This window comes from Anoplopoma fimbria, chromosome 3, assembly GCF_027596085.1.
Source record: "Anoplopoma fimbria isolate UVic2021 breed Golden Eagle Sablefish chromosome 3, Afim_UVic_2022, whole genome shotgun sequence".
In the NCBI taxonomy this organism is placed as follows: domain Eukaryota; kingdom Metazoa; phylum Chordata; class Actinopteri; order Perciformes; family Anoplopomatidae; genus Anoplopoma; species Anoplopoma fimbria.
This window is the reverse complement of record NC_072451.1, coordinates 19,594,201-19,618,359: the sequence shown is the minus strand read 5'-3', so window position 1 is coordinate 19,618,359 and position 24,159 is coordinate 19,594,201. Positions and strand designations below refer to the sequence as shown.

The 24,159-nt window shown below is 37.6% G+C and overlaps 1 protein-coding gene across 1 annotated transcript; it reads right to left on the bottom strand.

Moving 5' to 3' along the window:
- Positions 1–2,666: 2,666 nt before the first annotated feature.
- LOC129088931 (protein APCDD1-like) lies at positions 2,667–20,237 on the bottom strand. The gene is made up of 5 exons (XM_054596208.1): positions 19,813–20,237; positions 13,613–13,799; positions 12,420–12,945; positions 4,844–5,165; positions 2,667–4,550 (listed from the first exon to the last, which is right to left on the bottom strand). The coding sequence occupies exons 1-5, from the start codon at positions 19,850–19,852 to the stop codon at positions 4,087–4,089; spliced, it is 1,539 nt and encodes a 512-aa protein (XP_054452183.1). The 5' UTR covers positions 19,853–20,237; the 3' UTR covers positions 2,667–4,086.
- Positions 20,238–24,159: the final 3,922 nt, after the last annotated feature.

Below are 24,159 nucleotides of genomic sequence, written 5' to 3'. Positions count from 1 at the left end.
AAAATGTTTTGAAAATATCCTCAAAATCTTTTTTGAAAAATATCCTCACTTTTAAAAAAAAATATCCTCAAAAATTCCTCACTTTGGTAAAATATCCTCACTTTTGAAAAATATCCTCACTTTTTAAAAATATCCTCACTTTTTCCTCACTTTTTAAAAATGTGCTCACTTTAAAAAAATATATCATCCCTTTGGTAAAATCTCCTCACGTTTTGAAAATATCCTCACTTTTTAAAATATCCTCACTTTTGAAAAATATCCTCACTTTTTAAAAATATCCTCACTTTTGAAAAATATCACTTTTTAAAAATTTTGAAAATATCCTCACTTTTGAAAAATATCCTCACTTTTTAAAAAATATCCTCACTTTTGAAAAATATCCTCAAAATTTTAAAAATATCCTCACTTTTAAAAATATCCTCTTTTTACTTTGGTAAAATATCCTCACTTTTTATCCTCAATTTTGAAAAATATCCTCACTTTTTTTAAAAATGTCCTCACTTTTGAAAAATATCCTCACTTTTGTAAAATATCCTCACTTTTGAAAAATATCCTCACAAAATTGGTAAAATATCCTCACTTTTTGAAAATGTCCTCACTTTTTAAAAATATCCTCTTTTTAAAAATTCCTCACTTTTTAAAAATGTGCTCCAAAAAATATCCTCACTTTTGAAAATATCCTAAAAAATATCCTCACTTTTTAAAAATGTCCTCATAAAAAATATCCTCACTTTTTAAAAATGTCCTCACTTATGAAAAATATCCTCACTTATGAAAAATATCCTCACTTTTTAAAAATGTCCTCACTTATGAAAAATATCCTCACTTTGGTAAAATATCCTCACTTTGGTAAAATCTCCTCACTTTTTAAAAATGTCCTCAATTTTGAAAAATAAAAAAAAAAATATCCTTTTTAAAAAATATCACTTTTGAAAAATGTCCTCACTTTTTTTTAAAAAATATCATGAAAAATATCCTCACTCATGAAAAATATCCTCACTTGTTAAAAAAGAAAATCATCCCTTTGGTAAAATATCCTCACTTTTGAAAAATATCCTTTTTTAAAAATATCACTTTTGAAAAATATCATCCCTTTTTTTAAAAAATATCCCAAAAGTACAGCAGGTGGTGCTCACTCTAAGATAAGATAAGCTAAGATAATCCTTTATTGGTCCCGCAGCGGGGAAATTTGCAAATCTGGGGTTTTAACAAAAGGTAAACCTACGTGCATGTAATATGTATACCCAGGGTATCTTACCTACCCTCGTTTGTCCCTGTGCGCACAACAAAGAATTAACAAAAGACAAAACAAAAGTAGGCTGCTAACAACTAAAGTAAATGGTTTTAACAAAGGTGTTCTAACTAAAGATAAATCAATGAACCAGCAAAACCAAGCAGAGCTCAACCCAAAAACAACAACCTTCTCTAACACAAACAAGGACCATTTAAAGGTGAATGGCTGATAGGAGATCCGGAACAGGTGTGGTGATGATTAATGATTGGAACCAGGTGCGCACATCTGAGAAGGAGGAGAATGAAAACAGTAGGAGGAGACAGAACAACAACACCACAAACCAACAACACAAAACAGAACACAATACATGTAGGCCTACAACATGTATACATACAAGACACTGTACGTAACAGACATGCTATACTATGATTTCTTTTATGACATTTTTCGACATGCAATACTATTACTTTTTTCCTGATATTTTTTTGACATATATATGATTTTTTTCCTGACATTTTTTTGTCATGCTATACTATGACTTTGTTCATGACATTTTTTTGACATTTTTTCCTGACATTTTTTTGACATATATGAATTTTTTCATGACAATTTTCGACATACTATACTATGATTTTTTCCTGACATTTTGTTGACATGCAATACTATGACTTTTTTCCTGACATTTTTTGACATATATGCACATTTTTTCGACTATTATACTTTTTTGTTCATGACATTTTTTTTCATACTATACTATGACTTTTTTCCTGAAATGTTTTTGACATACTATACTATGATTTTTTTCTGACATTTTTCGACATGCAATACTATTACTTTTTTCCTGATATTTTTTTGACATATTATACTATGACTTTTTCATGACACTTTTCGAAATACTATACTATGACTTTTTCATGACATTTTTCGACATACTAAACTATGACTTTTTTCCTGACATATTTTGACATTTTATGATTGAATTTTTTCATGACACTTTTCGACATTCTTTACTATGACTTTCAATGACGTTTTTCAACATACAATGCAATGACTTTCATCCTTACCTTTTTCACCATACTATACTGACTTTTATCCTAACATTTTTTGAAGTATTATAAAACTTTTGAAATCTTTCGACATATTACTTTTTTTTCATGACATTTTTTGACATAGTATACTATGCCTTTTTTAAGACATTATCCAACACATTTTTCATGACGTACTATACTATGAATTTCTTATGACACATTATACTATAACTTTTTTCAAGACATTTTTCATGACACTATATAGCCTATGCAAATTTTACAAAGTATACAAAGAAATGGACACACTTAAAAAAATGACTCGATAGATGGAGTATCAAACCTTTTATTATTATTTACATGTATCCAGTAACAAAAAGACATGTCTTTAAGTCCAATACAGTTTCTTCAGTCTGAACAAGATTCTACATCAAAGATAAGGCTGAAGGAACATTTTTCCACTGCAGACATAAAATATGCTGTGATGGCATGTTTGTTCATTCTCTGTTGAACATTGAAAGTTTTGGTAGAGAAGAAGCATGCTGGTAAACTCCAAAACACATAGTTGTCCACCCTTATGGGCTTGATGACATCCCAGAGTCCTTTATTAAGATTATAATTGAGATCCCACCAAAGAACTGAGGGGCGCTGATACTGTGCCACACCTGAAGACCTAATGCCACATCAGCCATTTTAAATGTATTCGACTCTCAAATTTTAAAAATGACCCAAATCTCTTGTTTTGTCATTTCACAGATTCCCCAATGAAAACCTTTTCAAGGAGCTGCACAATCTGGATATGGTGTGGCCTACTATACAGTGCTTTGTGACCAGAATCTGTTTTTTTCATTTACATAAATGTCCAGTTATTCATGTTAGACCATGGTTGTAAACAGTTGAAGGAATATTTAACCCAAAAATAGTTAAATTCCTGGTTAACCTTAATCTTCTATATTTGTTGTTACAACAAACTTAACTTAAAGCACAGTCTTTTATAGAACAGAAGGACAGTTATTTTATGTATGATCAATAAGACCAAAATTGAACATAACACAGAGGCCCATTTATGTCTAGAAATATATTCATGTATTCCATTAACCGAGAAAAACAAAACATGTGATGGCTTGGAATTGCTCGTTTATATGCCAATTTTGCAGTTGCTGTTTCCCAATCAGAGTATAACATCATTTCAAAATGGCCCCAATAGAAACAAGGTCAAGTGTTGGCCAGTGAATATGGAGCGCTCTCTTAAGAATGCATGGAAATGAATTACCTTTATTGATTCAAATTAACGGCATGACCTTATACTGGAATAGATTACAGATAACTACTGTTGAGTTCATCATCCTGCAATATTTAAAGAAACTGCTGTTATGCAAGGAGTGTAGTGCCTTTTTACTGTAAACATTGACTATCCACAAGCACATCTCCTCGAGACACGGAGCTCATTGTCAAGAGTTTATTATAGAAAAGGTTTCCACACATCAAATTGAGTCTTTTTGCAGAACCAAGAAAAAACTTGATAGTTGCAGGTAAATGCACTGCATAAAACATAAACTCAGGTCTGTGTGGATATATAGACATCTTTGTATAGTCGTGGAAACACAGGCAGGTTGGTCTTTGGTTCCACTCTAAAGTGCTAAAGTTTCTGTGGTGCAGCAGTGTCAAGTCTTTTGGTAGCTGGGAAGGAGTTCAGAGGATCAGGGGCACCGGTTTTCATCCTCTTTCACATCAGAGAAGTAAAATGTTAAAATTAGCTGTCTGCTCTTGTAATCCACACTTTTGTCTTGTTGTGTCTTATGTAGAAAAGAAAACCCTAACTGCTCTCTAGCTTTGCCAACTGAGAAGCAAAGAAGTGACGAATGCCACGAGAGTCATCTGGACGTGTTGCTGGCTGCCTCTGTACCATCCTGTGCAGTCATTGTGATGCTGCAGAGGCCTGTCGATGTCGTCCGCTCTGCTGTACTCGGACGGCTGGCTGCTTGCTGAGCACTGCACCAGGGGCATCTGATAGGAGGTTGCCCGCTTCTCTGGACGGTTAGGGCTGGAGCCGTCGCTGGGACGCTGGCCATTGTAGAGTAGGTAGCGGCCGTGGGCATCCTGCTCCATGCGGAAAAGCTCGTACTCTGTGTGGGGGAGACGGATGCCCAGTGCAACACAGCCGTTGGTTAAGGTGACGTCCTGCTCCACCCCAACTTGCCATGACCCCTGAACACCACACTCGTTACCATTGAAGACGTTGAGGAGGGAGGTGGTGGTAAAGTCCATGGGAGTTACTCTCATGTGGTTCACTAAGGGAGGAAAGACATAAAAAGACCTGTTAACTTCTTCTGAGAGTCAGGGTGCTTTTCATTATGCTAATGTTTCTCCTCGCTTCCCTAAGGTCTTAGCTCCTTCAAGCAAGCATGTGATATAGAGACGTGTGGAAGAGCTAAAGATAAGAAATCCTTGGTTCCACATTTGCTTCAAACTGTGTTATCAGAGTCACATCATTTGTTTTTTCTAGTCACTGCTGAGAATTGTTGGTAATTAACGTTTGAAGAAAAAACATTAGCTGTAAGGCCAGAAAATATCAACCAGTTACCTTTGAAGACAAAGTCTGTTCCACCCATGACACGGGTGGAGTGAAGCCCTCTGCTGTAGCGTCCGCGGGCGTAGATTGTGAAGGTGGGGTGTTTACAGACGGGGTCAGAGTAGTGGTAGTAGTGGCCCTCCCATGTGTGGTTATTGTCGTGGAAGATAAAATGACGGGTAAGGAAAAGGACCTCGGGGCGAACTTCGCAGCGCTGGCTCACCCATTGGCCGTACAACCCGATAGTCAGGTCGGCTCGTGGTGGCAGGATGGGAGGGTGGAACTCATCCGAGCGGTAGATGATACGACATGCAATGCAGCCGTGGTCATGGTTCTGAGAAACAAGGTGGGGAAAGGTGAGTCTGGTATATACAAATACAAATACAACTACATAAACTCCAACTACAGATCCTTAATAAAGAAGGAAACCAATTGCTTGTTAAGCAACTGTATTATGCAATGCAAGGCGACTTCATTTGTATAGCACATTTCATACACCAGGACAATTCAATGAGCTTTACATGGTAATACAATTACTGCAATTCAAAAAGTACAGGCCAGTGACGCAAAAGATTCAAAATTTAAAGTAACTCTTTGGACAACCAGTAAGCTAGTACCGATGGTTCTAAAAGGTTCATATAGCAAAAACGATCAGAGATGTATTTGGGCCCAAAGTGTGTGATCCGCAGACTTTGCAGCAATATTTTTAATTATTTCTCTGACAGTGTAAGCATTTTAGAACTGTTGTAATTTGGTCATATTTCCTAGTTTTTGTCAGGACCCTAGACTTAGTGGCCTTCTGAATAAGTTGTCAAAGAGCTTTTTATTAAAGCCCTGTGAATAGACCATTGCAGTTATCCAATCTACTGGAAATAAAGGCATGGGTTAGCTTTTCAGATCAGAATAGTCCACTAGTGTGCAATATCAACTTGATTTACAATTTGGTGGGTTTCTCAATGCAGATACCGAGATGGACTTTCAAATATCAAATACTGTACATTTACATCATTTTTTTCCCACATCAACACTTATCATACTATAACCCTAAATGTGTACTGAACTAGATAAATAAACAAGAAGGGACCTTTTACTGTTCTCATTCAGCGGTATGTGATGGAAACACGGTTTCTAAATTACCTTAAAACAGAAAAGAATCTTTGCTAATTCTGTGCTGCTGTTCCTTAGTACCTCTGCCAAAATATACACTTATTGATACATCTGCAATGAGCTAATATCAGCTAATGATATGTATTGGGCTCTATTGATACAGAAGTGAAAAGTAAATTATTACAGGTGAGGAAAGACAAACAATAAATATTCATGAAAATAAATCAGCTGTTGAGGCTGTTAAGTGTTTGCAAACTCTGAGCTGAAGTTCCCTTTAAACATTGCTGTAAAAAAAAATCCAGTCATATTAAATCCCTCAGCACTGTAAAATTGTTTTAATCCATTATCAGAATATAGCATCATGAAATCCACATAAAAAACTTCTGGCTTCAGTTAAGAGGTGAAGGAGAAAAACTATTTCCTTCAGTCTGGTTCTCTTGAGTGTTGGAAGTCAGACAAGGGTTCAGCATTTTCTCAGGGTGATCGCATAATTTTGCTGTAAAAGACAGATGTCTGGTCGAACTACAGCCATGACAAAAGGATGTCACATAGCGAATAGGGAACTGAACTTTCATGCTTCTTACGAAACAGCAGGGTTTCTTCCTCACCCTCATATTGATTAAAAAGTGTCTATAAATGAGCATTAATCATATTAAATTCATATCGTGTGTGGTTTAGTGGAGCCCCGATGCAGCATGTGATCATAGTGTCCACAGGCAGGACAGCTGTGGGTCTCTGGCTGCAGAAAAGACTTGAGGGCCTGACGGATTCAGAGCTGGAAGCTTCCGTCATATTGTATTCTACAAAATCTTTTCCAACAACTAAACTCCAGGGAGACAGTTGAGTTTTTGTTATTTGAGGGTGGTCAACATTTAAGACCTGATCCCACTAACCCAATCACTCTTTTCCCAGGCAACACTATGTCCGCATGAGATTCATGGGAAGTAAAAAAAAGTAACTGAAACTTTCTGAAAGAAAGAGAAAAAGGTCACTATGTCCTACAGATGATAATCCCAGTGCAGCTCCATAAACGCCTCAGAGTGACGGGTTAATAGGAAGATTGGAGGGGAGGCCTCCTCTGAATCCAGCCATGTGTGTATGAGAGCGTAGTGCATTTTTACTGCACTTTTGTAACTAGTATTTGTATGTACGAGTAAGACATATATACTGTATATGTGTAGCAGGAGGAAAAATAAATAATTACAGTATGCAGAGAGTTTATTTTAACACGTGTGTTTACAAGAAAAAGTGCAGACGGCTGCAGGTGTGGAAAACATGTTCCAGGTCTTGAGCCCATAAAACACAGACGGCCTGTCTGAGCTGAAAAAAATGGCCCGACTATGAAAATGTCTTCAATCTATTTTTCTTTAGGTCATCTCCCCCATTTTTCATGGTGCCCTTCTATGCAATGAATGATGGAAGCAAGGGCATAGGATTAGTTTCAAAAGTGGGGAGAGATCTATCCATCCATGTATAAATGGATGGATGCATTTATACATTTAAATCAACTAAGCAACGCTAAATAAATATGAATAAATTGGTAACTGTGCTTCATGCTTCGATAATAGCATAACAAAAATTGAAATTCTAGGTAAATCTGAAGTCCTTTAGGGTCCTTGATACCTGCTACTTTCTCATCAATAATGTGGTATTTTCATCTTTACTAAAAAAAAAAAAAAAACCCACTGTGCTTCACTATCCTTTAACTGATGTTAAATGTTAGCATCCCTTAAATTATATATATTAACTGTATACAAAAACATAGATTATATTTTGTAATCTGAACATGGCAGTGCTAGTTTTCAGCTCTGAGTAGTGTCTGCACTCTGCAACACATTCCAGCAATAAAGTAGGGATTCCTGTATGTAGCCTTAGAGGAGAAAAAGGTCTGTAAAGCACTCACTTGCTAAGCTTTTGATAACAACTGAAGATTACTCAAATGAAATTACACCATTGAGTTTAAAAGCCAGTTCAGAGCAGCCTTAGGAAAGCTTTACCCAGTATTTGTACACATTTCTGCAGCTTGCAAATAAAAGTTTTACTGCTGGTGGGACACCATACTTATTTCAAACATTCAAAAATAATGATTAGAACCCAGATTATGGTTTAACTGGATGGTTCTTCAACTAATAGCCAGAGTCAAACCATGTAAAACATACTAAGACTACAAGGAAAAAGGAAGAATGTAAAGTTATAACTTTACATTTATACGGCAAAATACACAACTGTAGACACACAATGTCCGACCTGTTCAATCTTGTGTTTCAATAAATTGTTGGCTCTTTATACTGAAAGCAAAGCATTTTATACCCTTATTGGAATTAAATAAAAAAATGGAGGAAATGAGGAAGGATATTACTTCTCTTGCTTCAAATAAATTAGATTTATTCATTTCATTTTTACTGCTACATTTGGCAGCCACTTTGGTCTGAATTGACGTACAAATGAGGTACAATCCAAGCCACAGTAGATCAAGGCGAACTAGAACTGAATGACACTTTGTTTGGCAGAAATCTTTCATTTGGGCATTACCGCCATAATTCAGGGGAAGATGATGTCCAGAAGCAAACATTTTACAAGCAACAGAAACCACGTCAGGCTTGAAAACACTTCTTGGTTATATCATAGAAACTACACCCAGTGGTGGGATGTAACTAAGTACAGTGACTCAAGTGGTGCTTGAATTTCATTTGAGTGCTTCCCTTTTATGCAACTTTATATTTCTACTGCACTAAATCTCAGAGGCAAATGTCGTACTTTTTACTCCCCTATATTTATCTGACAGCTTACTTTTCAGATTACAGTTTTTCATCCCCTTCCTGTCAAAGTTAAATATATACATTTATCTCCACATGTGTTGATTTTGAATGTTTGTGATAAACTAAAACATGAAGAGTTCCTTTATGTGTTTATGTGTGTGTGAAAATTATCCTATTTTCTAAACTAAATAAACTTTTTTAAAACCCTTGCATCGTTGACTCTTTAGAGATTAGTGGTTCTCACAGGACAGCAGCGCTACAAGCATATGCTGATCTTAAAGAATATGTGTTGCTGTTGATTAAATTACATATATAATATGTAGTATTATATATTATGTTATACTTAAACTGCTGTATAAACATCTACAGCAGTAAAATGCAACATACGCATTAGAAATATTAATCCCCAAAAAATCATATTCATAGTAAAACACTGACAGGGAACATTTTACTTTTCACTTTTTAAAGAGTGGTATAAGTACTTTTGCTTAAGTAAAGGATGTGAATGCTTCTTCCACCACTAACTTCACCCAAGGTTTTTTTTTTTATGATAGGATCCTCAGAGCTAGACCAGCATCTCTCCTGTAAGAGGACTCCCCAGGAATCCATAATAAGATTCTTATCTGGCTTTATTGCTCAAGTTTTAAATATTTTTCAAAGGCTTATAGTCTCAAAAAGAAATAGCAAAAGACAACAAAGCATAAACCAAACTGAAGAAAGCGTGACAAATGACTCTCTGCATGAGGGATACATGTGAAAACACGATAACCACCTAAACCCTTTACCAACAACAACAACAATATAAAAACACAGATCCCTTCCTAACAAGCATCATTATCAAGTGGTCATTAGTCTGCCTCAATGACATAACGGTGAACCAGGCGACAGAAAATGGAGAGAACAGAACAGAAACAAATTTAAAAACATAGTCTGCTGCTTTACTCTTGCATCACTTCTGAGATACACCCAATAACCACGAATGAACATGCTGGCACCAGCAAATGTTCTGGACTGGGACCAGCTGTGGGTACACCGCTTAAGATTAATGGATTGGAAAGTCACCATTGCAATAAAAATCCCTGAAAAGAAACCATTACAACCTCAAGAGTTGGTCGGATTTAGTGCTTTTTTGAGTAGGAAGGAGTGAGGTACCTTCTACCACTGTTTCACCCAAAAAGTATAGAATTTAAAACCTAATTTACTATATGTGCATAGCTGGTAAACAATAGGGCCCAAATTTGACCAATGTAGTTATGAAGGTTTTGAAAAAATGCTTATAATTCAGGATTGCGTTATTAAATAAAATCACTCAAATTACAAAATAATATATTTCCTCACTTTTCTTTACAGGGATCTAGCCAAGCAGATAGTTTTGGCATTATGAGCTGAATTTGTGATAAGACTGCATTTGAGATTTTCTGCCTCCACGCATATGGAGGTGAATGGAATATCATTTTTGTGCCAGATTTAAAGCAGCATTAATACATTTTTCGTCCACTTGGGGGAATGCAGCAAGCTGTGAACATAACAATGACAACCTTATAAAGTTGATAATAGACTCATATTAGCAAATAGTTTGCTATTTACACATTCAAACATGAAACAGCATGGAGTCTTGTGTCTGGCCAATTGATGAATTTAAAGTCTGTTAACAGGTCTTGGGGAGTACTATTGCGTATGTGGAAAACATTGCATAAAGCCTTTTCACCAATATTCACTTTACTTTTAACAAAGTTTGTCACCTCTCCATTAAACATAATTATAAAACCTCAAAAATATTGCTTACTACAACTTTCAACAGCATTATGTCTTCAGAAACATTGTCAGTTATTCCAAAGAAAATGGCGAACATTTTATATTGGAACAACTTTCTACAGAAAATAAAAAGGTAGCTATAAATCTTGACAGTGTGTGTAAATGGGGATGCTTTTTCTAGTAAAATATGCTGTTGATGTTGAATTCTGTAAATGTGATGTTTCATAGAACCACAATCAGATCTTCATTCACCTCCATCATATTTGGGTTTTCTGCTGTGGATGGGGGCAGCAGCAAAACATTTTAGCCAAAAAGAAAAGCTTACCTTAAAGTCAATATCAGCTAAAGTGTATATTTAGAATATTTTCGATTTGCTTTACCTTGTAGTCAGAGAGCCCTTTTTAAAAGGGGTCCTCAGCAGTACATTGCTATGCTTCTGTGCCGGTACTCCTGTCTGTTTCTCAAAACTGGGTGCGTTCTGACTGCCATCTCCTGTAGGTCATATACTGTCTATGGATAAGTACCTTATACATCCCCATTTAGAAAAAACCTAACCATCCCTTTAAGACAATGCTATAATTCAGTTTGACTCTTAACTGCAAAGTGAATCACACTTCCTCCTTTTAAGAAAAGAAGGAGAAATAGAGCACATGCAACACTTTGATTTGAGTCTCAGGCATGCATGAAATCAGACCTGGTATGTGCTCGCTGGAATAATTCATATGGCCGCAAGATTCCAAATTCTAGGAATACCACATGTTGATCGCTCCCAGAGATAGGCCGGGTTTCACATTGCGCCTCAGCGGGCCAGAAAGGCTTAAGGAGAGCAGCTCTTGTCATTGCAGAATCACAGGGGAGCTTGTCTGATCACAGATCCTCACTTCACACTCTGTTTACATTCTGATCAGCAACACCAAGCCCCAACGTCCCCGTTCAAATGGATGTTTATTTAGACAGCGGACCCGAACATGATTTCATTGTAATCTCTGTAGAGGGTGACAGTGAAAACAACACTCTAAGGTTTCACCCAGCGGGGAAACTGCTGTTCAGCAGTGTAAATAGAGAAATTACGTCCCGTAAGCACAGCGGAGGAAAGAAAGGGCTCTTTCTTGATGTTAGATTTTGGAGATGAAGTCAATAAGTACACAGTTTCTTGTTTCTACTAGTGCAAATGTTTAGTGCAGAGGGGAAAGATTGTTGCATATACACTGATCCTAAATCAGATTTGGATTAAAAAGGTATCTAAATAAGTCTTAAATGGCAGTTTGTTGCCACAGACAGGTGGAGTTTACAGCCGCAAAACCATTCAGATTGTCTCACAAGTTACAATATTAAAATAACTTGACATTCATCCTTCTAAGCTAATCCTTCAGCACTTATTGGTTTTTTTCTGATCAGTCCACTGCTCTGATACCTAATAAACAAAATGCAAAGACTTACTTTCAAATGCTCTTTTACCCATGTCTCCTCACAGCCCTGCTAGGCTACGCTTAAGATAAACTCTCATAACAGACTGTTCTCCAGGTCAGTTCATGCTGTTTCTGACACGAGATGTCTCATCCTTGTTGAAAGAATATTGGCTACAGCTAATAAGTCTGTGTGCAACCCTCTCCAGGTTAAGAGTGACAAGTACTACAGTGAACAAATACATGGCCTTTTACTTTTGAAAATCTTCTGAGGCCTCTACAGATATTATCTTTCCTTAAGCCCCACTGCAAGCATGGCAATACAATTAAAAGAATAAAAGGCCAACATTTTGTTAAAAAAAATAAACACACTTTTGTGTTTTCAGACTTGTTTCCTACTCTGGTTATCACCTCACGATCCCTAAAAATGATGTTGTGATCCCTTTAAAGGGGAATCTACAAAATTATACTAGCTATATATTTTTGCTCTACAAAAACTCCACAGCTACATTTCAACCCCTTTACCCAAAACTACCTGAGAGATGATCATTAGGGACTTACCTTGGCGTTTTGCAGGGCGGTCTGGTAGCTGGACGGCTTGTAGTACAGCCTCTGGGACGGCTCGGTGTGGATGTCTCCTAGAAACAGCTCCTCCACCAGGTGATCCAGGTTGTGATGCAGGTACTGCTTCTCCACCCTCAGCAGCTGCAGCTCATGCATGGCAAAGTTAAGCTCCCTGGAGCAGTCGTAGCCGCCCTCCTCGCTCCACAGCTCATAGATCACACTGGGCTCCCAGGGGCCCTTCACGGCCCCTCTACAGCTCCGGTTGAGCCTTTGGCTGAGCTCTTTGGCCACAGTGTCTGTGTGACAAACCATCTGGACGTGGTGGAGGTGGTACTCTGCCTCTGTGCCGCCGCGGATGATCCAGGAGGCCTGGCGTAAGCGCAGACGACCCCGGATCACCAGGGTGTAGGTGGGTTTGGTGCAGTGGTTGTCCTCATAGTAGAACTGGTGAGCCTGGAAGGTGTTGTTGGCATAGAAACTGTAAGAGCGTGTCAGGAACTCCGGACCTGGTCTCACCTCACAGCTGCAACAGGAAACAGAGGTTTCAGATAAATACTGTGCAAGTTCTCATTTAAATTTTTTATAAATTAATACCAAAAGGTCTTAAGTTGGTCGAGAGCTTTTTAGTGTGCAGCAAGCCATTTCTTTATTTTTGGTGTTTTTCTGCCTCTGCTTGCTTTACACAATATACTTCAGTCAAGCTGCTGTTTAAACTGCCTTCTGACTTCATCATAAGTGCATGTCCTTGCACAACATCTATATTTACTACTCTCTTGGTAAGAAAGTGTTTAAATCATCAATAATGTCTTCTAGAAATGAATTAATTCGACATGAAATTATGAATTGATTCATGTTGCAGAGAACATCTACTATTTAGGGGACATCCCATAGATCTTCTTTGCATTTATTTTTTGTTTTCATACCTCACCAAAACCAGCCTGAACTGCTTGTTGGTGTAAGGTACACTTCAAAATGACAAGCAAAAACACCAGTATGTTTGAATTAAACCTCTACGATGGAGGTTCCCCAATTACAGATCACCTATCACCTTTACTATTTTAGGCTACATGTCATGTTTTAAATGTCCTCGTTTAAACATATAGGGGATAATTGCATTGGATTTTGTATGTCAAATATTCCTGCCTGCTTTTAAAAAAGATGCATAGAAGACATAAGTCCTAGTTCTTTACCTGGTGGAAACCCAGTGACCCTCTACGTTGGGAGGCATCTGCACAGTGATTCGGGCTCCATTGTGAAGGTGCTTCAGCATGTGATGGCACTGGGAGTCTTTGAGCGATCGGCCAAAGGTTTTCTCCAGAGAGAGGCGGCCGGACCGACCGTCCAAGTAGTGAAGAGAGGAACCACCTTCAGCCCAGCCTGTGGAAACAATAAGGACACCAAAAGGTTTAGCTTGGGTGGGATTTCTACTTTATTATTTTTTTTGCTCTTCATAAAGAGAAATATAAACAAAAAAGGGGTTTCAACCATAAGATTTTTGACTAAGAATACAACTCGTCAACTTGATCAGAAAACATGTGATTCTACAAGCCAATAAGATTTGGTTTCCCTTGCTATGTCACAGGCTCATTAGAATTTATCGCACCCCATCTGAGTATCTCCGCCCCCGGCCTGAGAACTACCTTTGAAAAAGGTGCACCATATTTTTCTCCCAGGCCAATCAGAGCAGGGCTTAAAGAGACAGGCGCTTAAACAGAGGGTGAATACAGGTATAATCAGACGAATGGTATGATGAAAATATGCCTTTTGACCATTAAAGCATTATAAGATTTTCTAGTAGAAACCCACATAACAAGTATGAACCTGAAAATGAGCACCCCTTATGGATTCAACTGATATTATTCTGAAAAGAATGTGAAATTGGGAGGATAAAAGTTTATTTATGTTTGATTATTAACGCAGTGTTATGAATTATGCTGAAATCCTGAATAGATACACTGGTGCTGAATAAGCCTTTCAGTTAGGTTTTAACCTCAGACATGTGCTTCATTGAGGTTGAATAAACCGCTAAAGAATGAGTTTAGTTTGGCAGATCTTTTATTCTTTTAAATCTTTACCCCCTAATAAATGAAGCACAACTGCTTTTAAATTACAATTAAGTAGGAAAAGAAGTTGTCAGTTTAGTTTGAGGTTTGGCTCAAGTTTTCACTCTGCTTATTCTTTGAAGAGTTTTAGAAGGTTTTATGTAGTCATTTTAACTCATGTCATCATTATGATTAGGATTACAGGGCTTCATCTGGGACCTGCAACACCTGGTATGAGTCTTTATGGTGTTTATGGGTTAATATTAGCTGAACATGTGACGAACAGGCCAAGCTTAGATGTCCAAGTTGAACAACTGATACATGGCTTTGTGCTACTACAGCTGACTTGAAACAAATGCTAAAATAAACTCAAGCTACAAAGAAGGTTAAAAAGGACAAGAGCAGCATTGAAGATTGAGTTCCCACCCTGTCCGCGTACCCTCGATGCACCACATGAAACAACAATATGCTCAACAATGGGCTGAGCTTAAGGGGATACAATATCGGAAATTAAAGCATTTTCAAAGCCTTCAGCCAAAGAAAAGCCTTGAGGCTCACATTCCAGCAAGGATTTATTAAATGTACTACTCTGATATCATCAAAATCTACCATGAAATATGAAGACTTTGCTTTAAATTCTTTCTAGCTGGACCCGACGTGCTGGGTGATATCATTTAACACCTTGGAATGCTGCTGCAGTCGCCTCAGTGCTATTAATTTGAGACTAATAACTCCAAGGGAGGAACAAATAAACCCACATCTGATTAAAGGAGCCAGAAGCTCCATGAAGAACAAAGCTCCTTCAAGTTTTTTTACACCCAGCGAGGCAGCTCCTATGTGTGTAAATCACCAAATCACAGCGCTGCTCTGTGGAAACACTCGACGGGGGGAGACCTGATACCCCGACTCAGCTGGTGGCATTAGTAACGCTGCTGGCTGGAGCTGTGATAAAAAAAGTCAAAGAAAAGGCTTCACAGTTTGCTGTGTGTGTTTATGTGTGTGAGGCCTTTTTTTTGCACCTGCAGTCAGTTCTGGACCAGAGGAAAAAAAAACCTAAGTGGCTGCCAACAGTTGCTTTAACAACGAGGAGAGCAGAAACTACCAGCATGTGTGTGTGTGAATTTAATAGGAAACCTGGTGAGATGTTTAATGCAAACACACTTTTAACCTCAACGAGGTTTCCGTGCCTCAGATTTAATAGCAGGTGAATTTCAGTTTAGGACACACACACACTTCCCCCTCCATCATTATACAAATACATGCATGCAATAGATACGCAAAAATACACAACTGCATTTTTTTTTTACAAGGCATAATATTAAAAGTACAAACATACACACAACAAGGGCTGGTTAACAACCATTATCAATTGAGTTACCGGCATTACGAATCTATTACTGACATTCATTTGTCCATGTAGTAGTTTTTCTATTCATGAAATACGTGGATTAATTAATTACTAAGTGGACATCGAGTAAAAATACCAGCTTAATCAATACTCAGCCTCTCATCTGTGGATATTTGTCAACAAATCCTCATACCTTAAATGACAGAATAGGTTGTTTGGAAAGGACTCTCGAAATTACATACATGACCGGTGGAGAGTACCTTTGACAGGTGCAACGGTGAAACAATCGCTGTTATTAAACAAGTGGTTAACATTGTGAATTGGAACAAAACTACTTGGTTGGATTTAGGAAAAGATGATGGGTTCATTGGGTTTAAATAAGTATTTTTCTTAAGAAATTTGGGTTATGTTCGTAAGTTAAGTACAGCAGCAAAGGAAAGTTTGTGAGAGAATTCAAATGGTCTCCACCCACCTATTTTTTTATCGCCTGTAATCGCCTGTAATTGCAGCTTTCAAGTGATTTGGGGTAATGTTTGGTAAGATACTGAATGAATATCTTTTTCCAATATCTTCAACATTCCTCCTTCCCAGCTTCCAATTAAATTTCCTCACTTAAAAAGACACACTATCTTGAAAGGAAAGCTCATTTATATTCTAAACTAAGAATAACTTGCATGAACAAGTCATTCTCAGTCTTATTTCAACATTTATTTGTGGCTTTGTGAGAAAATCATAATTATAATGAAACACAAGTTTCATTTAGAGAAATTTTAAACACAGATACAAATCTTTTGGTTTTTTTACAAACACTTATTCCACATCAAAGCCAAACAATGACTCAAAATGGAAAAACAGGCTTACAGAGAAATAAATGAGGAAATTATTAAAAAGAGGTTATGTGTAGCCTTTTTGTAAAATTACTTTTTAAGTGTCAGCGTCTGTACACATTTAATGAGTGTTGAATGTGTGAGTTTCTTCCAAAAGCTTTCTTTAAAGAAAACCCTCCCCACATTAAGGCAATAATCAGGCTCGACTTGAACCCTCTCCGGTCCCTCGCTGCTGCTGCTTTCCCAGACTGCTGCTCTCTATCTAAATCAAAGCACCCACAAAACTCCCAGAGCCCCAAACCACAGAGAACATTTCCAGTTGGCCTGATCCCACCAGTGAGGTAACAGCACTGGGACCCCTGACAAGCGGAGAGACTCCACATCGTTTATGGGAAGAGAATAATCCAGGAGTGCCAGAGCAGCCACCAGACAAAGGACTGTTCTTTGAGTTATCTTAGCATTTGGCAGTGACCATGTTAACCTTGAAGGGTCTGGAGAAAATGACATAACACTTGCAGATTTTTAAGGACTGTACAGATGTACAATAATAATTAAGGTACTGGTTTGAGTATATTTTTTCTACATACTACTCTACACAGCACTTTTTATAATCCGATACACATTTATCTTAAGAATTTTAAACATTCAGCTTAGAGGAAAATCATAAAATATTGTTTTGGTTTGTAACACGTGTCGCCATTCCAGGGGCTCAGTTAGACTGTATATGCACAGTGGAGCTTTAAGCTAAATGCTAACACCAGCATGCTAACATGCAACAGACCGTCGCAGATATGAGCCTAGAAAGACGAAAAGCAGGATGAGGAAAAACCTCCACAAAAATAATAAAACAGACTAGAATAAGCTTAACAGTTTGCTATAGCCATGCTAGAAGTGTTGTGGCCCAATAGCATATGTAGCAGGCTGATGCTAACATTTTATATGCTTACTTTTTAGAAACTCTAAAATTATTTGTGTAATGAGGCTTACACATTTTTTCAGACATGATCTAAAAAGCACACCAACATTTACCAAACATCATGAAACTATAATTTGATAATAACAGGGTCCATTCAGTCCCATCTTTTCCATTTAGTACCAAACTTTTCTGAAACTACCAAGCTTCTTCTTTTGTTTCCAAAGTCAAGAGCGAATTTCGAAGCACAACGTATAAGAGAACATGGACAAAAAGGTTAAATGGAAAATAAACGTCTAAAATTCAATGATAAACTCTACTTGTTGATGAAGATCATGTGATACAATTGAAAACTCTAGAGCAGTTACTAAATGGACCGTGAGGTGAGATCATTTTGTCAAGGATCTATTCTTTAACATCAGTGTTTGTCCTGCAGGAATGATGAATATTCTCTGCACATTTTATCGTATATAAATCTTGATAACAACTTTATCAGAATATGAAATCAAGCTCTTCCTAAACTATCAGCCAGCCAACAGGGGGCGATCGAGTTATTTTGGCTTCACTTCAGGGGAGCTTTCACGCATATAGTGGCAGACTATGAAAAACTTTCCAAAATTTTGCTGCTGCAGTCCAGAGCAGAAGAGTTATATTTTGGGTAAAAAGTTTTGGTACTGTTTTATTTATACTTAGCTAGGGGAGCACTGTGAATAAGGACCAGTGTTATCGGGATGCAAAGTATTGTACATTAGCAGGAATGTAGCACAAAATGGAAGTGAAAGCAGTCGCTGTTTATTTGAATGTGTAATAAATTATTTTTTACTCTAAAATCAATGAATAATCAACTTCAATATTGATCAAAATAATCGTGATAATCATTTTGCCCTTATGTATAATATAAAAACATTTTGTTGTTTTTATATCTCACAAGCATAATCCTTTTAAAAATCCATTAATGTATTAAATCTGTGTTTTATTAGCTATATGCATGCAAAGTACAGTATATACGGTACAAAACATACAGTATAGCTGCGTATATTTATGTATAAAAAGTATGCATGCAAATAAATATAACTCAATACATTCACGTTTTACAGGCTGATTCCATGTATTTTTGACACTTGTTGCTGAGTCTAAGTTTAATTAAATTAAAATGTTCTATCATTTTTCTATCATTGTTGTTAATGTTTGCCATTTTGTCCACTTCCTGCACTGGCAAATCACCAAAATCTGAGAGAGACTCACACATATCTTTACTGTAGCCAACATCAAGATGAAAATCAAAAGTTGTAGGATAAGCAATTACTTAAACAACCATTCTTTTTGGAAATTGCTGAACACTTACAGACTAAATAATATGTAAAGACCCTACAGTATAGAGCCCCAGCAGAAGTGTTATTCACATCAGTAAAAAGGTGAAGTACAAGCAGCTGCTGCTCCATGTTTCTTTCTGAGTCTTTTTTAACCTTTAACTCTCTGAAGCTCTTGCTGAAGTTTTCTCCCCCCGGTAGATTTACAGCCCACACTAATCTATCCTGACAGTGCATTTTCATAGCCACTACTAAAGGCTGCAATAACACACCACTTAATTGAATGTTAGATTGACTCAAACACACTTAAGAATAATTGAACTCTAAAATATCGTTTTATCTCAACCCAATCATTTGAAGTTGCAGCCAAATGTTGCCTTCCTCTGTCACTGCCAGCAGATGGATTGGGTCAACTGCAGTCCCATAATCCTCTGCTGCTCAGACAGGGTTTTCATCAGGAATGGATGTTTTAAGTGGCTCTTAACTCTTCAAGTGCTTTCATCTGCCCAAGCAGCCCTGGGGGAAGCTTTTTATTGCCTTTTAGCCTTCAAACATGTTCATCACTGTGGCATAAGGGATAACTTATCAAGAAAATATTATTACTATTAGTGCTGGTAGACACAAACACACAGCCATGGTAATAAACAGGTGTGTTGAGGTTAGGAGAGGAATGTCAGTTTTCTACCTGACAGATACGCTCCACAGAGGAAGAAAGCACTTCAAAATGTATTGCAAATTTAAAAAGTTAAAACAAAATAAACAATAATAATGATAATAATAATTAAGGTGATCTAACCATTATCTGTTATTTATGCATCAGGGGTTATAGGCTGTTTACGCATTTTGTTTACCACGCACACGTGGAGTCAAACACATTTTTCACTCGAACATCTACACTTGCTGCACTTCATGGATCAGAGTCAATTGAGGTAACTTAAACAGTGTCTTACCCAGAAAAGCAACCAGAAGCAGTGTCGATGAGAGACCCATACCGCACTTTGGAGGATTCAAACGAGCTTCAATGGTCACACTGGGAGTTCAGGATCTCCTTTACGCAGCGTCCTTGTCTATTCCGACACAAATCCTCCCATTATGAATCCAAAGCGTGGAGCAAACACTCCTTGGATATCCGGGCATCATAAGGAAACACGTTCGCTACATGCAATGCAAAAAACCCGCTGTCCCTGAGGTTCAAAACAATCAAAACAAAGAATCGCACTTAGAAAACGAAGGAAAGTCCCAACTCCACTACAGGACGCAGACTGGATGAGTTCAACGCTCTGGTTCACTGGTGAAGTGAAGCAGCTCGGTTGCTTTTACGTGCGTGCTGGAGGAGTGTTTGTACGTGTGTTTAGAGACTGGACTCTCTTCTCCCCCTCAGACTCTCGAGAGATTTTAGGGGCGGAGTATGTATTGAAGTTTTCTACCGTTACATGCACACTGAAAAAAACAAAACGCCCACGTGTACAAGGTGATGGTCAACTGTTGAATTTTTAGATGTTTTGAGTATGAAAACATCTTTGAATACATTTGAAAATGATTATTATTTCACAAATACTTAATGCCAAACTGCAAAGCAGCATCATAACATCAACGTTTCATGGTGTCAAATCAATATTTGTTTAACATTATTTTTCAATAACCACCTTTAAAATGAGACTTTACAACACCAAATTGTGCCAACCCATGCATAAATTTTCCTCACTGGGTTTGAAGAAAACCAAATTTTACTCTATATGAGACTGACATTTTTGGCACATTTTACCTACTTGTAATTTTCATAATGTCTTCTACACTTGAAATTATTTTCGAACAATAACGGCTTGCAAAATCCTGATATCACACCAAAGAAGTTACTAGGCTGTTGCAGAGTTATCGAAGCAGGATATTTATATTAATAGGACTCTATTTAACCAAAAAACTAATTGAGTAACACAGTGAGGTATTTTTTGTTTGTTGTTTGCAACAACACACAGTCCAAGTCCGAAAATAAAAAAAATAAAAAATGAAAAGGACTGTGCCCGAATTAGTTTAACTGGACTGAACTAAATGTGCATGGGCTAAAACATGGTTAACTAAGGTTTTTGTGCACGCTCTTAATAAGCCTCTGTTGTCACACTGTTAATGGGTTGTTAAAATGGTTTACACTGATAGAATAGTGAATGGGTAATCAAACTACACTTGTGTTATTTGGGATTGATAAGGGGTAAAGTTGTCCTGGGACAACACTGAGCCTTTTCATTCTTTTAATTTGTGTTGAACATCCTGCTTGTTATCATTCATTATGAATGCTGCACATTTTTCTTAACTGTGGCCCTCAAATTATACACCTTCTCATCATTAGCCATTCTGCCTGAAGGGTGGGAGGGAGCGACGAACAACATCAAACCTTCACAAAGACTTTTTCTCCCCAAAAATGTCTGTTAGTGTGTGTGTGAGAGAGTGTGAGAGAGAGTGTGTGTGTGTGTGTGTGAGAGAGAGAGGAGAGAGAGAGAGAGAGAGAGAGACCTTGGCCTTGAGTTACCATCTCCCTATTTCTTTTCAACTTGTGGTTCTCCGCTGTTGTGTCTCTGATCTTTTGACCCTCAGGTTAGAGTCTCCAGCTCCTCTTCATTAATCAGTCAGCCACTCTGACACTGGACCAACTGTGTTATACCTGTATTCAAACACAGATTTTATCTTCACAAAAGCACCAAAGTTTAATTCCAACCCACAATCACTGATTATCAGCAGGTTTTGGTGTTTTATGCCAGTAAATGCTAATGTAGCCTTGAGCTGCTAGCCTCAAACAGAGCTCACTTATTTTTAACTACACACCACCAGATTTTTCTTTGTTTTTAAACTTGTAGTCTTTAGCACCAACGACGCTGTCTCAATTGACATCACTTGAGGTAATTAATCAGCTTCCTCTGGAGCCACAAAAGGCTCCCTACAACTTTTTTTACACATATACAGAAGTAAAAAGTTCCCCTTTAATAACTAACTGAACCGCCAGTGGCAGTCATCACAAACTCTCTCAAAGTTATAGCTAGTTAAGATAGTTAAATAAAATAGAATTTTTGGAGTTTTTGCTTGACAATTAAGTAAATTGTTACAGGAACCGAGTACTGAGGAAAAAAGAGAGCTTTAGGGGAAACAAAAGAGGAACATTGGTTCAAAGGGGGTCAATAAGCTTTTACCATGTATTGATTTATTTTTCAGTCAACTTAAACTTCTGTGCCAAAATATTTTTTGCAGTGTAAAGTTTACATCCATGCCTTCACATGTAGTGACAAATTATAGTGAAAGAGGCCCCGTCTTACACAAATAACAGTATTTCACCTGGTTATCCGATAATCCCCAAATCCTTAATCAGTAGAGCAATGCTCCACTGAGAGAGTTCTAATTAATTTCTATTGTTTGGCGTCTTAACCCTCACGGCTGCCTCCCTCTATACCCTCCATGGTATTTGCCCTTTTTCCTCTAATCCTGGATCCACGCTCTGGGAGAGTGACTCCAGCCCTCCTCTCTCTCTCTCTTAGTTCCTTCTTTTCTCAAGATCCGGAAAAGCCGCCAAGCGAGATCCGGACAAACAGACTGATAGGATTTGCAAGAAGCCCGGAAGGGGAATTAATAAGAAGAGTTGTATAGAAGGAGAAGCTGGAGGCAGGGAGGTGAAACTGGGAGGCTTGTTCTGGTGTGTTGACCCCTGCGTTGTCCTGTGTGGCTAATCAAAGCATCACTGCACTCTCTTTGTTTCGCTGCAGGAATGTGATCTATGAGAGGTGGAAATAAGGCTGCTTTGATTGTCAAAAGGCTCAATGGGACAGTAAAACCAAGGAAAAACTTGTATCCTCACATTTCCTATAGTGAGTGTTAATATTATGCTTTTGCCTGTAACTGCTGCAAACTTATTATTCTCTCTTTAAACCATTTACGGATCTTTCTAACAGGTTTTTTGCATTAAGCCTTTGTCATCAGTGTCCCCAAACATGTCAGAGCAGATGAATGTGAGAGGGGACATTTCAAAGTAACAGTCTCTCTGTTTCTGATTAAAGCTGTGTTCTGAAGAACTGGATGACTGCGCTGTTTTCTGTTTGCCTCTTTCTTCATGTCTCCCTGTAGACGTTTGTGTCATTTCTGGAGGGGGCTGTAAAAAGTGGAATGAGAAGGGAGTGGCGCACATTGCACATAAAACTGAGTTATGGGATGCTAATTGTTTAACTGTTGATTGTTTGTTACTGTAGATCAGGCCAGAGGAGTTACTGACAGTACTAGCAATGAGTTTTCAGTGACATGTTAGTTATCATCTTGAGTTTAACCTCTTAAGCTGACTCACTGGTGGGTCAGCCAAACTCTTACTGTGCAGCCAAACATTGCTCAAGCTTACAGGATTTTATCTTGACTACTATGGAGACCCCAAAGGTTTTAGATATACCAAATATATCAAACTGACATATTTAAATATATATTTAAAGTATATAAAATGACGCACAGGTGCATTTCGTGGAATAGTTCCGCCATATTAAAAATGGGGTTTGAAAATTTGTGTTCAATGAAGAGCTGACTGACAATATATTGTACAATGTCAGGCAGTGTAGAGATGATTTTAAAGCTACTTTGACCCTGCATTTCGCACATATATTGGCCACTTGGGGGCAGCAACAAAAGACATTGTGAACACATCACTGACATATTTTAAGATGATATGTTGAACCTGTCAGTAAACAGTTTCTTATTTACACATCCTGCAGTTATGGAGCAACATAATCAGTTACTTGGTGTTCTGTATCCCCCTTGTTTTAGCTCTGTATTTGGTCTCCACCAAGTCCTGAAGGTTGTATCTGGCGCTTGTAGCTGCAAAATGGCTACCTATAGGTGCTTACTTTGTTTGTCAGCTGATTAGTGACGGTCAGGCAACTTGAAGTGGGTTTTTAAAGCCATCTCACTGCTGTGGCAGTCTGATGAAGGCTGTGAGATTAAAATGAAACAAAGTTGAAAGTCATGAAATCAAAACAATGAGCTGAAAGAAGCTAAGACAGTGGCTCATGGCTTAAACAGTGACTACGTCTAATTAGTACTGTTCATTCAATCTTCTTAGGAGGTGAGATGCACCTTTTAAAAACCAATCAAATATTTTTGGTTTCTTTCAAATAGAGATATTACTTTTACTTACATTTTCTGGCCCTCTTAGTGTTCTTCTGCAAACTTCTGTACTGTACTTGACCCAGGGTTGTTCCAACTTTAGAGGGACAACTGTGATACTAGAAAAAACTCAGCAATCAAACAATGAGTCAAACCAATGAGACAGCCCTGAG

Coding starts and splice junctions, on each gene's coding strand:
- LOC129088931 (XM_054596208.1), bottom strand. CDS start 19,852: ATGGGTCTCTCATCGACACTGCTTCTGGTTGCTTTTCTGG. Junction 12,946..13,612: donor GGTCACTGGGTTTCCACCAG/GTAAAGAACTAG, acceptor TTCCTGTTGCAG/CTGTGAGGTGAGACCAGGTC. Junction 5,166..12,419: donor CCGCCCTGCAAAACGCCAAG/GTAAGTCCCTAA, acceptor CTTGTTTCTCAG/AACCATGACCACGGCTGCAT.